The following is a 13,549-nucleotide window of genomic DNA, read 5'->3' as shown; positions in this document are numbered from 1 at the left end:
TTCACATTTCATTTGAAAAGGACTTTTGTTATATAGATTTTTTATGTCTGGGTGATAGGTCCCCTTTAATAATGGGGGTTTCTAGATTTTAACAGCTTAAGACCACTACTTTAGTGCATAGATTGGGTTAGGTTTTCCACTAAAGAGAGAACATAAATGGTTGTCACTTAAAATATGTTCTCGATTGATTCCCTTAAAAAGGATATGTAAGAGCATTAAGGAACACCCTATGTGACTTAAATCAGAGGTAAGAAACTTAATAGGAATGAAGAGGAACACATTCTCGCTGCCAGAGGGGACAGATATTAAGATTAAAAAATGTAAACAATACAAGGTTTGTAAAACAGCCATCAGGTAGGCAACAATAGAACACGAGGAACTTATTGCTTCATAGACAAAGACTAATCCCGCAAAATTAGTAAAGGATTCAGGTTGAGACTGTGGCTCCATTAAAAATGTAAAATTGTTTGGCTATAAAGGGCTTGGAAAAGCAAATATATGTTTATCAGCTCTTTGTTTCCATGTATACAAAAGAGGAGACAGATTTTCAAAAACAGCTGGGTAAGGGCAAAGATGGCTCAGATCTATCAAATCAAAGACTGACCGTGTATAGCACTTGAATGTTTACTCAAACAAGGAACCAGGGCCTGATAGAATAAACCCTTGGTTATTTAGAGCTTAGTTTAGTTTTAGTCATCTTTTTTTGATTTTTTTTCACATACTTTCATCTGGCATGGTAGGAGTCATCATGGTTTTATGAAGGACAGAGCAATATGATGCTGTTTATGATGCAGTAAGTACCAAGTTGGACAATGGGGTTGCAGAAGATGTGATCTATTTGGATTTTGCCAAAGCTTTTAATACAGTGCCTCTTACATGTTGCTGTCTAAGCTAAGGTCTGTTGGTCTTGGTTAGTACACGCTCTACTTGGCATAGGGTTCTTTGTGGGGTCTCACGGTGGTCTGCATTGGGGAGGGCATTGCAAATAACCCATCAGATGACTACACAGCCCAATAAATTCCGTCCAGGATGTCATCCTTGTAGCAGGATCTTGACAAGTGGCAATCTGGGTGCCACGTGGGAAATGAGATTGTGTTGATAAATGTAAGGTTATGCACCTGGGATGTAAGAATATGTAAGCCACTTATACCATTAATGGGACTATGTTAAAGGAAAACTATACCCCCCAAACAATGTAGGTCTCTATTAAAAGACACTGAGTAAAACAGCTCATGTGTAAAACCCTGCTTCATGTAAATGAACCATTATCATAATAATATACTTTTTTAGTAGTATGTGCCATTGGGTAATCATAAATAGAAAATTGCCATTTTAAAAAATAAGGGCCGCCCCCTGAGATCGTAAGATTCACTGTGCACACATACAAACCACATGTAAGGTCACATGAGCCAATTAACAGACAGAGTTCTGCCTTTTGCTTCCTCACTTCTTCCTGTTACAGTGTGTTGTAGTATTTCTGGTCAGGTGATCTCTGAGGCAGCACAGATAGAGTCATGAAATGGTGGTTCAAGGCAAGAGATGTAAAAGGGCAATATTTATGTAAATAGATATTCCAGTTTGGTAAGATTCTTTAATATGTCATTCAATTTGATATAAACTATCTGTTGCTTAAGTGTTCATTTGGGGATATAGTTTTCCTTTAAGCACATCATAATGAAGAAGATCCTAAGGGTACTCTTCAATGCCAGTCAGCAGTTGCAAGGGTTTGAGTTGTATTAAAAGGGGTATAGATTCATGGGAGGAAAGGGTAATACTTCCCCTTCACATAAAACTGGTAAGGCTCCTCTTAAAGGCAGTCCAGTTCTAGTCCCTAGTGCTCAAATGGGACGTTAATGAATTCAAAGGGTCCAAAGGGCAACTAAGATGGTTAAGGGTATGGAAAATCTCAGTTATGAGGAAAAACTGGCCAAATTGGGAATAAGGGATTTACCAACATGTATCATCATCATGATTTCTAGATGAGTCCTCTAGGAAATCTACTTATTGTGCTGAAAATATGCAGGCAGATAGATGTTGGCCATGGGTATAGCAAATACATACAGCAAAAAAAAATAAAAAAATAAAAAAAATAAAAAAGATTACGTTGCTTTGACATGCACACGCATCAATTTCAGTATGGAGCTAATGAAAAGGGGCGACGTGTTTATTGGGAAGCAAAAGAAAATTACATTTGTAATATAATAATTTGTAAATGCAAAAGTTGCCCTGATGTATTCCCGTGCCACCTTGCAGTCTAAAAAGACCCGGACATCTAGGAACAGAAGTAATTGCACAACAGAGACTAAAAGGTGTTACCACGCTGCTCCCAGGCTGCAAATGATACCAGCTGTCCCCCATTCTAACTAGCAGTTCATGTTATTGGATGTCTTTGAGTCACCTGTAACTGAGATTACTACTGCATTCTGCAGTGACAGTGAAGCTTTAACCCTTTAGGGTCCAGCAAGGGTGGGGTCTGAGAAACGTGAATTGCAGTTGATTGTAAGACCCTTTGCAATAAAGAGACTGCCAAACAGTAACTGTAAGTTGTTGTTAACTACATCTCCCTGTATTACCAGTCAATGTGGTCTGGGGAAGGATAATGGAAGTTGCAATTTACTAATATGCAAGACGGCTCAACGGATTATATAAACAAAGATGGATTTATTACTCTTTATCCTTAACAGGGCTTTTCCCCCCGATACCAACATGTGTAATTGTAACAAGATAAAGCAAACAGAGGCAAATGAAGAATTCATGAGTTCAGTGAAGGTACAAGGCATCCTCTATTAGGGACTGCTGATTACTCCTTAGACCAGAGGATGTGCTGTATCCCATGTATGCAGACACAAAGAAATGCACAGTCCATTACTTAAATACCACGGTGTCCAACATAGCTGCTAAACACTGAACAATATTTGAGGTCATCAAAACATCCACATGCTCCTCCAAGTGACGCTTGGGATCCTTATGGGGAAAAAGGGACAAATAATAATTAATTTAACTTTTAGTAAACTGTAAAGAGTTTTGAATATTTCCAATAAACATTAAAACACTGTTTGAAACAATTAAGCACTGGAGGATGTGCATATGACGGTGTGTAGCATAAAACTGTGTTCTGGATTTCATGTTAAGGATGCATTCTAGATGGGCATTGTCATTCTGCTCAGACATTATTGCATTTTGGCATTTCAAACATGGCAGCCATAAAATGGCTCAACTAACTGTTGTTGGCCCTGTTTGTTCAACTTTGAAGGAGTGTGTCATTAGGAATTGACAGCTATGGACTATTTGTAGGTGGCTAGTAAGCAGGGCGGTATCTGAATGATTTGGGCAGTGCCTGAATCATTAAAGGAGAAGGAAAGGTTAAAATTAAGTAAGCTTTATCAGAAAGGTCTATATAAATACACCAGTAAACCCTCAGTTATGTTACTCTGAGTCCTCTGTCAAAACAAACACCACATTTCTTTCCTTCTATTGTGTAACCATGGGCTTCTATATCAGACTTTCATCTTTAAGCATAAACCTCCACGGCTTGGGCTTCGGCATGCTCAGTTTGCTGCTCTACCTCCTCCCCTCACTGCTGTAATCTGAGCCCAGAGCTATGTGCAAGCAGGGAGAGACTCGGGCAAGAAGTGATAATATGGCAGCTGCTATACTACACAAACAGAGACAGTGTATAGAGTGGATTTCTCAGGTATGGAAAAGCATTCTAAAGAATAAAAATGGCTAGCTTGCACTGTTGTGGCTAATCTATTGGCAATAAACTACCTTGGTGGCTTTCCTTCTCCTTTAAGGGCATAGGCAAATGTCCCAAATGGCTTATACATACAGTATTGCATTACAATATACAATAATGCAAAAACATTTCTCACGTAAGATTAATCCATAGTTTTAATGTAGCCTTGGAGTGCTCCCATAACCCCCCTTTTTTATGTAAATTTAATCCATCAAAAAATCCAAAAATTTATAATAAAGCTACAAGTTAGGAGCCCCTGACTTAGATTAATACATACCTGTTTTCCAACATTTTTTATTGCAAGTTGTTCTGGTGTCATTTTATCTTCCTCCTCTACAGCCTGTAGTGAATGAAAAACAAATGGGGATTATGAAATACATGTGGAAACATATAATACTATTTAAAATAGCCCGTATGTATGAGGTTCAGAGACTGTACATTGGCTGGGGCTTAAATTCTTTCTAAAGGGCCACATGTGGCTCACATACCAGCTGGACAATCTTGCGTTAGAAAATAACAGCAATTATTTCATATTGTTTATGACTGCTAAAGCATGTACAAGGGCGACACATAAGACAGGTAATAACAGGTGGTACTGTGCTGTTAAGGGGCTGATGCATAAAAGCATTTAGTGTGAATTCAGTTTGGCTTCCATTGCCCTTTAATATGCAAAGATAATCTTCAATTGTATTTACTAATAATTAGAATAACTAACGTTTCCAAAATCAACCTTCCAACAATGAAATTGCCTTTTAATAGGGACCTGTATATAAAACTTTCAGAGGTGCCCAGGTGTCGCACTGCACATGTGTGACTCCAATTAATGAAATCTATTCTAATCAAGTCCGACAGGCAGAATGTGTTCTTCCCGCTCAAGACAAACAATTTCTAATATATGCCCAACTGAAGCAACTGCTGGGTTTTCACTCACAAGTCATTCAAAGCTAACTAGCTCCATTCTCAATGGCATGCCAAACACCCCTCGGCTTAAATGGCAGCAGTCACATTGAATGAAATGCTCTGAAATGACAATGCAATATCCTTGCTCAGTTATTAATCAGTTTTGGCTGCATGGATGGCTGACATTTCCTCACTGATAACGTTGAAATAAATATAAAATAACTCATTTTAATACAGGAAGGTGGGATTGTTTCCTTTGTTTAGTTAAACATATCACAATCTCAAAAATCGGAAAACTGATAAATCTCTTTAACCATAAGGTTAATAAAACAGGGATGCTTATATACTGTATATTTATATGGTTTGGTAAACAAACATGGCCAGTAGATTATTCCCCAAGAAACTCTTATTAGAGGACTACTTGCCAGATGATTTTTAGATGGCTAATTGCTCTGATGTACAAACTGAATAATGAACCCATAGATTAAAAAGTCAGTTGCAATGGGAAAGACTCTTGGTCCCATAAGGGTTAGGATCTAATTTGGGTCACTATGTGGTTAAAGGAACAAAAAATTAAAGTGTTTTAAAGTAATGAAAATATATGTTGCCATGCACTGATAAAACTGATGTGTTTGTTTCAGATCATATACTGCTGTGTAGCAATGGCAGAAATTGAAAAAGAGGCTATATGGCACAGGTTAAATAGTGGATAACAGGCAACATCATTATGTTCTACAGAGCTTATCTGTGGTGTAACCGGAGCCTTTTCTCCTTTGAATGGCTGCCCCCATTGCTACACAGCAGCTTATTTATATAAACAATAGTAGTGTTTCTGAAGCAAAATCAGCAGTTTTACCAGTGCAGGGCATCACTGCATTATATTTTTATTACTTTAAAACACTTTCAGTTTTTGATCTTACTGTTCCTTTAACAGTAAGTCTCAATTAGCTCTGATTTGCTATACATAGATTGGACAAGCTTTCCAAACATTCTATTGCTCTGCTGGGGAGTAGGTTGGACGAGCTCCATGAACAAGCTTTTGTTCTTAGTTGCTACAGGCTAATCTATACTGTAAACATATTGTATATTCTAAAAAGGTAGCTCCCATTCACACATTTATATAAATAAAAATCTCCTAAGTGAAAATCCAGCCAACATTTATTACCTTGTTGTAGTTTTTCGCCAGCTCCAACATTTCTTTTACAACAGTCTCATTAAGTTTACAGTGTTCACTGTAGTCCTGAAGTGTCAGGCCCTCCATCCAGCTCTTTTTATGCAAATTCAACAGCATCTGGGGAAGGAGGAGGAGAGATTAGGCACAAATAGCGAGTTTCAGAATTTAAAAGATTCCCGTTGCCCCTCACATACACACTCACCTTCTGTTCAAGTTCATTTTTTCTGTAATTAATGGTTATGGAGTAGTAATGTCTGTTAAGACCATGAATAAGAGCCTGGAAAGCAAAATAGTGAATGTTAAGAATGTGAAGATGATAAAAACAAGCAAACTTTAAGGTCACTTAAAGGGATACTGTCATGGGAAAAAACATTTTTTTCAAAATGAATCAGTTAATAGTGCTGCTCCAGCAGAATTCTGCACTGAAATCCATTTCTTAAAAGAGCAAACAGATTTTTTTTACATTCGATTTGGAAATCTGACATGGGGCTAGACATTTTGTCCATTTCCCAGCCGCCCCTGGTCATGTGACTTGTGCCTGCACTTTAGGAGAGAAATGCTTTCTGGCAGGCTGCTGTTTTTCCTTCTCAATGTAACTGAATGTGTCTCAGTGGGACATGGGTTTTCACTATTGAGTGTTGTTCTTAGATCTACCAGGCAGCTGTTATCTTGTGTTAGGGAGCTGCTATCTGGTTACCTTCCCATTGATCTTTTGTTTGGCTGATGGGGGAAAGGGAGGGGGTGATATCACTCCGACTTGCAGTACAGTAGTAAAGAGTGATTGAAGTTTATCAGAGCACAAGTCACAAGACTTGGGGCAGCTGAGAAATTGACAAAATGTCTAGCCCCATGTCAGCTTTCAAAATTGAATATAAAAAAAATCTGTTTGCTCTTTTGAGAAATGGATTTCAGTGCATAATTCTGCTGGAGCAGCACTATTAACTGATGCATTTTGAAAAAAAATTTTTTTCCCATGACAGTATCCCTTTAAAGTTTTCATTTTAACACTTAATATTTAAGGTTTAGTGCATCTGATACAACACTGGAAATAAAAGTATTTTTATAAGCATCAGCTTAACCATGCGTCCTGTTTTGCTCTACATCAGCGATGTTTGTTGGCCTCAAGCAGTTATGAATGACAACTCCCAATATACAACTTTTTAAGGCCGCAGAGCAATGATGGAGAATTTTTCATACTTGATTTGTGAATTCAACAACTAGGTAATGTTCAGTTAAACTAACTTAGGGTTGCCACCTGTCCTGATTTCTACCAGACAGCCGGTTTTTAGAAGGGCTGCCCAATCGCTGATCGCCAGGTCATCAGTCCCGCCCCCAACGTCAGCCACCCAGGCCCTGCTGTCGACAGCCCGCCCCTGCCCATTTTTGCCCAAAAAAGAAAAAGATGGCATCCCTAAACTCACTTTAAGCAAAAAATTTAATTAAATTAAGCGCAACAAACATGTACAAAACTTTATCCTCAGTCTTGGGACACATGTGTGGATCAAATAAAGGGCTTTTGCTGAGCAGTCAGACAAACCATATATCCTATGGAATAAAGAGTGAAGGCGCACACCCTTTAAACTGAACTACAGGGCGCTAATCCCCATAAGGATCTCCAGACAGAATTGCAAATATTAAGAGTAATGGATCGCACACCCGATTTGAAAAATTAAATTTTATTACAAAAAGAAGAAAAAATAATATACAAAAAATAAATATAAGGAGGTGAGCCCTCCTTATATTTATTTTTTGTATATTATTTTTTCTTCTTTTTGTAATAAATGTATTTAATTTTTTTAATAGGGTGTGTGATCCATTGCTCTTAATATAAACCATATATCCTAAGCAGATGTTATTTTCCACCCAGCCTAAGCTATAAGTGAATGAGGCTTAATATTGGTTGGGAAGGCAGGTGGTCACTGGTCACCGGGTATTATGAAGGAATCTGGGTAGAAAATGCTTTTTATTAGATCCCCAAAAATAAAAACAAAAGAAATCACATATAAATAATAAATTACTGTCTATGCATGTATGACTGAGCAAATAAAACCTGATAGACAACACAGAATAAAAAAAAACAAACTAAAAAACAGTATAGTGCTCAAATGACATATGTCCATTCAAATTAATCATTATTTTAACATTTTTTGTGGTTTTGATAAACCAAGCTAAAATAAGACTTGCAGACAGAGAAACTGCACAAAAATACATATTTTTTCTATTTGTACTGTTTAACTACTACAAAGTTACAACACTTACTGGCACCTTAGTCTTGGAATGTGCAGCGACAAAACACATTCAGGCTGTTTAGGTTGCTTATATATAATTATCTATGTTTATTACAATTGTTATTAAAACCACAAACAAAAAAACAAAAAACAGAATTGTAACAAGTCAAATAAAATAAAACAGAAAGCCAGATGTATAGAAGTATAACAGTTTATGTTTAGCATGTTAACTGTTAAGTAGTTAGAGAAAAAAAGAAAGGTATAATTACCCTGGATTTGAAATATCTAGCTAGTTAACTTTAAAAATAATGATGTGTATGGTGCTGTGGTGTTTTCCAAGGAGGTCATTACACACTGGCTAAAGGGTCCAGTTTAATATATTCTCTTGAAACTAGCAAGTATGGGCTTGTCCACACTCATTCAAAAACAAACAGAAGCCTGTTACATACTCATTAAATGCTAAACCTTTCTCCTGACTGTACAACATTATGTCTCACCAACTTTAGTAATTTCAGCTTTTGGCTATTTAACCCAAGACATATAAAATATATATATATATATACACATTTATGTATTTAGTATGAAAGACAAAAAAATAATCAAGAAAGAAAACTTTTTGAATCCATTAAGCGCTAACCTGGGCAGAAAATAGATTTTCCAAACCACAATTCCCATGAGAAATGGCTCCAACTACAACAAGACCGATCTCGAATTACAAAGGTGTGTAGAGGAAGCCAATTCTCTGCACTGAATACATGGCATTTGTACACACCCCTCTCTAATGTCCTTGTTTGCAATTAATCAGAGGTGGTTGTTAAGAGATCTTTACAAGGAAAACAATGTGGCAGAAGTTTTGTGGCCGCTACAACCTTGGAATCATGAAGCAATGTTGTAATTTGAAAATTAGCTCTGCCAAGGCCAAGTTAACGTTCTAATATAATTACAAGAGCACATTCATCAATCACAAAACCATAGTGATCAAATACACATCACCAATGTACTCGTGGTGAAAACATGCCCTACTGCAGACAATTGTGCTGGCAGGTTATGTTAACTTTTGTGTTAAAAACACCACAAATGTTTGCCAGAGGTAGAAAATTTGCCATTCAATTGTGAAGCCTCTGCTAGTGGAGAGGACACTTATACTGGTTCTGAAAGGAGTGCACTGATCAAGAATGCTCCCATCAGCCTAAGCCATTGGGCAACAAAGAAATGTGTGATACGTCTATCTAGTTGGGGCTTGTCTGCCTACTTATACAGTCTGTACACAAGACAGGCCTGTGCTTAGATGAAGGGTATACCAAATATAAGCCACCAGAGGCTACTGTCCAAGTCCTACTGCACAGACCTTCCTCCCCAAGCAAAACTACCCAACTGGAAGATTAAGATATATAAATATTTAAATGTTCAAGCAATATTTTAGATGCTGAACTATTTCTGTACTTTGATATGTGTTGAGCCATTTTAAAGCCAGAAATCTCTAGAGAACATATGCGAGGAGCAAACAGATGCAAAGATTCCTTTCTATCAATTCCACAGAGTTGACTGTGTTGGTCTGAAACAACCAAGAATGTAGAGAACCAGCTGAGCATTAATAGTAAGTGTGCCGAGTTTCACCTATTGTAAAATCCAGGCGCTATAACATTGCTCCATTCAGAATGAGAAAGGGATTTTATTCTTTACTTTACCTATATAGGAGTGAAGAGATTTTGACTGCTGTTCCCACTGTGCCGACATGTTTGTATAGTGGTACATATAGTTTATTAGTAGCAGGGTGACAGCTGGAGTTACATGGCATACAAAATGAAGAACACAGATAACCACATAGTGAAGATAAGACACCTGTTATAAGCTCAACACATTGAATTGTGATAGTGGCCACATTTGTGAAATAGCATTCAATCTTAAGTTCCTTGTGGGGCTATGACATAGGAAGAAAGGATGAAAGGTGATCTTTACAAATGGCAATTCGCATGGAGTCTATGTCAGTTATTTCCAAGGCCCAGTTACTGGATTTCTCAGGAAACAGCCCATATGACATAGGACTACACTGATATCAGGGATATTATTCAGTGTATGCTTTAAACACATTTAAAACACTCAGGTATTTACTGAAACCTGGTACTTCCTAACAAGTATAAAACTGTAAGAAACTTTCTAGCAAGCTGATATAACCGTATATACTGGAGTATAAGCCGAGTTTTTCAGCATCCAAAATGTGCTGAAAAAGTCTACCTCAGCTTATACTCGGGTAAGCAGGCAGTAGCTGAGATTGCAGTCACTTTTAATCATTCCTATACCAACAGTTCGCTTGGGGAGAGACTGCAATATCACACAGCGCCCTCTATTGGTTGTATGAAAGAATAACAGTGTGCCCTCTGTTGGTTATATGAAAGAATAACAGTGACTGCAATATCACACAGCGCCATCTGTTGGTTATATGAAAGAATAACAGTGTTCCCTCTGTTGGTTATATGAAAGAATAACAGTGACTGCAATATCACACAGCACCCTCTGTTGGTTATATGAAAGAATAACAGTGCGCCCTCTGTTGGTTATATGAAAGAATAACTGACTGCAATATCACACAGCGCCATCTGTTGGTTATATGAAAGAATAACAGTGACTGCAATATCACACAGCACCCTCTGTTGGTTGTATGAAAGAATAACAGTGTTCCCTCTGTTGGTTATATGAAAGAATAACAGTGACTGCAATATCACACAGCACCCTCTGTTGGTTATATGAAAGAATAACAGTGCGCCCTCTGTTGGTTATATGAAAGAATAACAGTGACTGCAATATCACACAGCGCCATCTGTTGGTTATATGAAAGAATAACAGTGACTGCAATATCACACAGCACCCTCTGTTGGTTATATGAAAGAATAACAGTGCGCCCTCTGTTGGTTATATGAAAGATTAACAGTGACTGCAATATCACACAGTGCCCTCTGTTGGTTATATGAAAGAACAGTGACTGCAATATCACACAGCGCCCTCTGTTGGTTCTATGAAAGAATAACAGTGACTGCAATATCACACAGCGCCCTCTGTTGGTTATATGAAGGATTAACAGTGACTGCAATATCACACAGCGCCCTCTGTTGGTTATATGAAGGATTAACAGTGATGGCAACATCACACAGCGCCTTCTGTTGGTTTTACGAAAGATTAACAGTGATGGCAATATCACACAGCACCCTCTGCACATGGTAGTGGGACAATGCACACAGTAATCCGTTTGGCAATTCTCTGTCACCAACAACTTTGCAAAGAAGTCCGGTTGATCGCTGGGGGGGTCGCTTTGGCGGAATGTGCGCTGCTGGGAGACAGGGACGTAGTTGTGTCTAGGCTTATACTAGAGTCAATAAGTTTTCCCAGTTTTCGTAGGTAAAATTAGGTACCTCGGCTTATACTCAGGTCGGCTTATATTCGAGTATATACGGTAATTGTACATGTTGCTTTTTTTATACTTCTGACAAGACAATTTTGTATTTACTACTATTTCTCAATAAACCTGTACTATGAGTGGATGACTAAAAACAGGTTTGCTTTTCCTTGATTCTACTCCATAAATAGTGATTTTAATTTCAAATGTGATATTTACAACAGTTCCAGCTAATTTTAAAGATCTTAGCTTTGTCACATTCAGAAGGTTTGGATCTCTGTGCGATAACATTTATGTTTTAGGACAGCTTGGTAGAGAAGACTTCTTCTGATCTTGTTGGACTGGTAGAAGATCATGTCTATAATTAGAGCTGTTGGTAAGAAAAGTAGGTATCCATCTGTATAAAATAGGATGCTCTTTCCAAAATCTTGTTTAAGCAGATGGATAGCAAAATGCTGGAAATGTCTTTAAAAAATTACGGTCATGTGTTTCAAAGATCAATGATGTTGGCAAAGAATGATAAATACAATGAACGATTTTCATTGACAGTGAAGTTATACAATTGTAAAATAAAGTTTACAAAGTATTTTTGTTTCGTTATGTAAAATAAGAGCATGTATAGGACTTAACTGAATGCAGATAAAGCAAATCACTCAAATAACTAACGCAAAACTGAATATTGACTGTGAAGGTGAAGAAAGAGCTACAATATTAACCTGACATTATGCAAACCAACCAGTCCCCAGGTTTAGCACTGCATATTCACATTTTTACAAGACTACTGAACAAATATACACTTTCACAGCAATTGTTATAAGTATATTTGGGATTAAAGTATTCCTTTAAAGGGATCGGTCATCCACAAAACAAATACACTTTGCTTCTATTGTAGAAACCCTAAAGATTAATTAGGGGTGTATGGTGGAGATATATGGGAAACATGAAGAGATATGGAGGCTTACGCTTTAGTATTGGAGCACTGGGGTCCTGGATTCTGCTTAAAAAAAAAGGAATGATCTGCATGGAGTTTGTATTTTCTCCCAATGGTTGTGCTGGATTCCGCCACGAATAACACAATAAAACAACAATACGTGTGCATGGGACGGGGGAAGTAGATTGAAACCTAGTGAGTGATTGATTTAACATTGACAATAAAAGTAAAAGCAAATGTCAATACAGGTATGGGATCTGTTCTCCAGAAACCCGTTATCCAAAAATTATTTCCCCTTTCTCTGTAATAATAAAACTACTTTGTACATGATCCAAACTAGGATAATTAATCCTTATTGGAAGCAAACCCAGCCTATTGGGTTTATTTAATGCTCACATTATTTTCTAGTAGACAAGGTATGAAGGTCCAAATGACGCAAAAATCCGTTATCTGGAAAACACCAGGTCCTTTTGCATGCCTGACCAAGTGGCTAACATGCCACTGAACCAGTGCAGTGCAGGCAAGGGGAAACTATCTAGTATTACATACCTTCCAAGGATTTTAGTAAACCTGACACCACCCCTAATTAGAACAAGCAACAAGACATATTGTTTAGGACAGGCACACAAGGTGAGAAAACTCAGTCCTCAGGTCACGCTAAAGTGGAGATATTAATGATCTCCCCATATCAGAACAGGTGGTTCAGTTATTAGCACAGGTGCATCTGTCATAATAAGTGATGCACAGTTTGACATAGCTGCGCTCAGATGGGGAACATAAAGGGAAAGTATCACTGGCAACGGCAGCTTTCTCAAAAAAACACTGATCACCTCCAACAGTATACAGAGACTATTACCACAGATCTATATATATTGCTCTCTCATTTTTTACATAATTCATGAATGGAGTGTCTCCAAAATGAATATATAGATTGAGCAAGACTATTGTTAAACCGCTTCCTAAAAAAAAAAACTGCACTAATGACAGTGTGTGTGGCTGAGGTGGGTGCAAGTGTGAAAATCGGGTTGCAGTGCCACTTCAAATACAACTATTAATAAAGAATGAACAGACTGAAAGGTAATACGATTCCTACCAGGAACCTGAATATCTATTATATATTACAGAAATATTAATTTTTTCAGTGGGGAGTGGAAACCCTAGAAGCTGAATATTTTATATTGAGAATTCT

General features: G+C 37.6%; 1 protein-coding gene across 3 annotated transcripts in view; it reads right to left on the bottom strand.

Annotated features, from left to right (window-relative positions):
* Nucleotides 1-2,641: 2,641 nt before the first annotated feature.
* The window catches only part of psmd14.L (proteasome 26S subunit, non-ATPase 14 L homeolog), a 52,825-nt gene continuing 41,917 nt past the window's right edge, over nt 2,642-13,549 (bottom strand). For 2 of the 3 annotated variants that reach the window (XM_041575623.1, XM_041575622.1), the window contains 4 exons: nt 6,013-6,087; nt 5,802-5,927; nt 4,014-4,076; nt 2,642-2,964 (listed from right to left, as the gene is read on the bottom strand). In XM_041575623.1, coding sequence (XP_041431557.1) covers nt 2,866-2,964; nt 4,014-4,076; nt 5,802-5,927; nt 6,013-6,087 — 363 coding nt within the window. In that variant the 3' untranslated portion in view covers nt 2,642-2,865. 3 annotated transcript variants of the gene reach the window in all.

This window comes from Xenopus laevis, chromosome 9_10L (genome assembly GCF_017654675.1).
Source record: "Xenopus laevis strain J_2021 chromosome 9_10L, Xenopus_laevis_v10.1, whole genome shotgun sequence".
Taxonomy (NCBI): domain Eukaryota; kingdom Metazoa; phylum Chordata; class Amphibia; order Anura; family Pipidae; genus Xenopus; species Xenopus laevis.
Note: the sequence above shows the minus strand (reverse complement) of the source record. Positions and strands in the feature narration are given on the sequence as shown.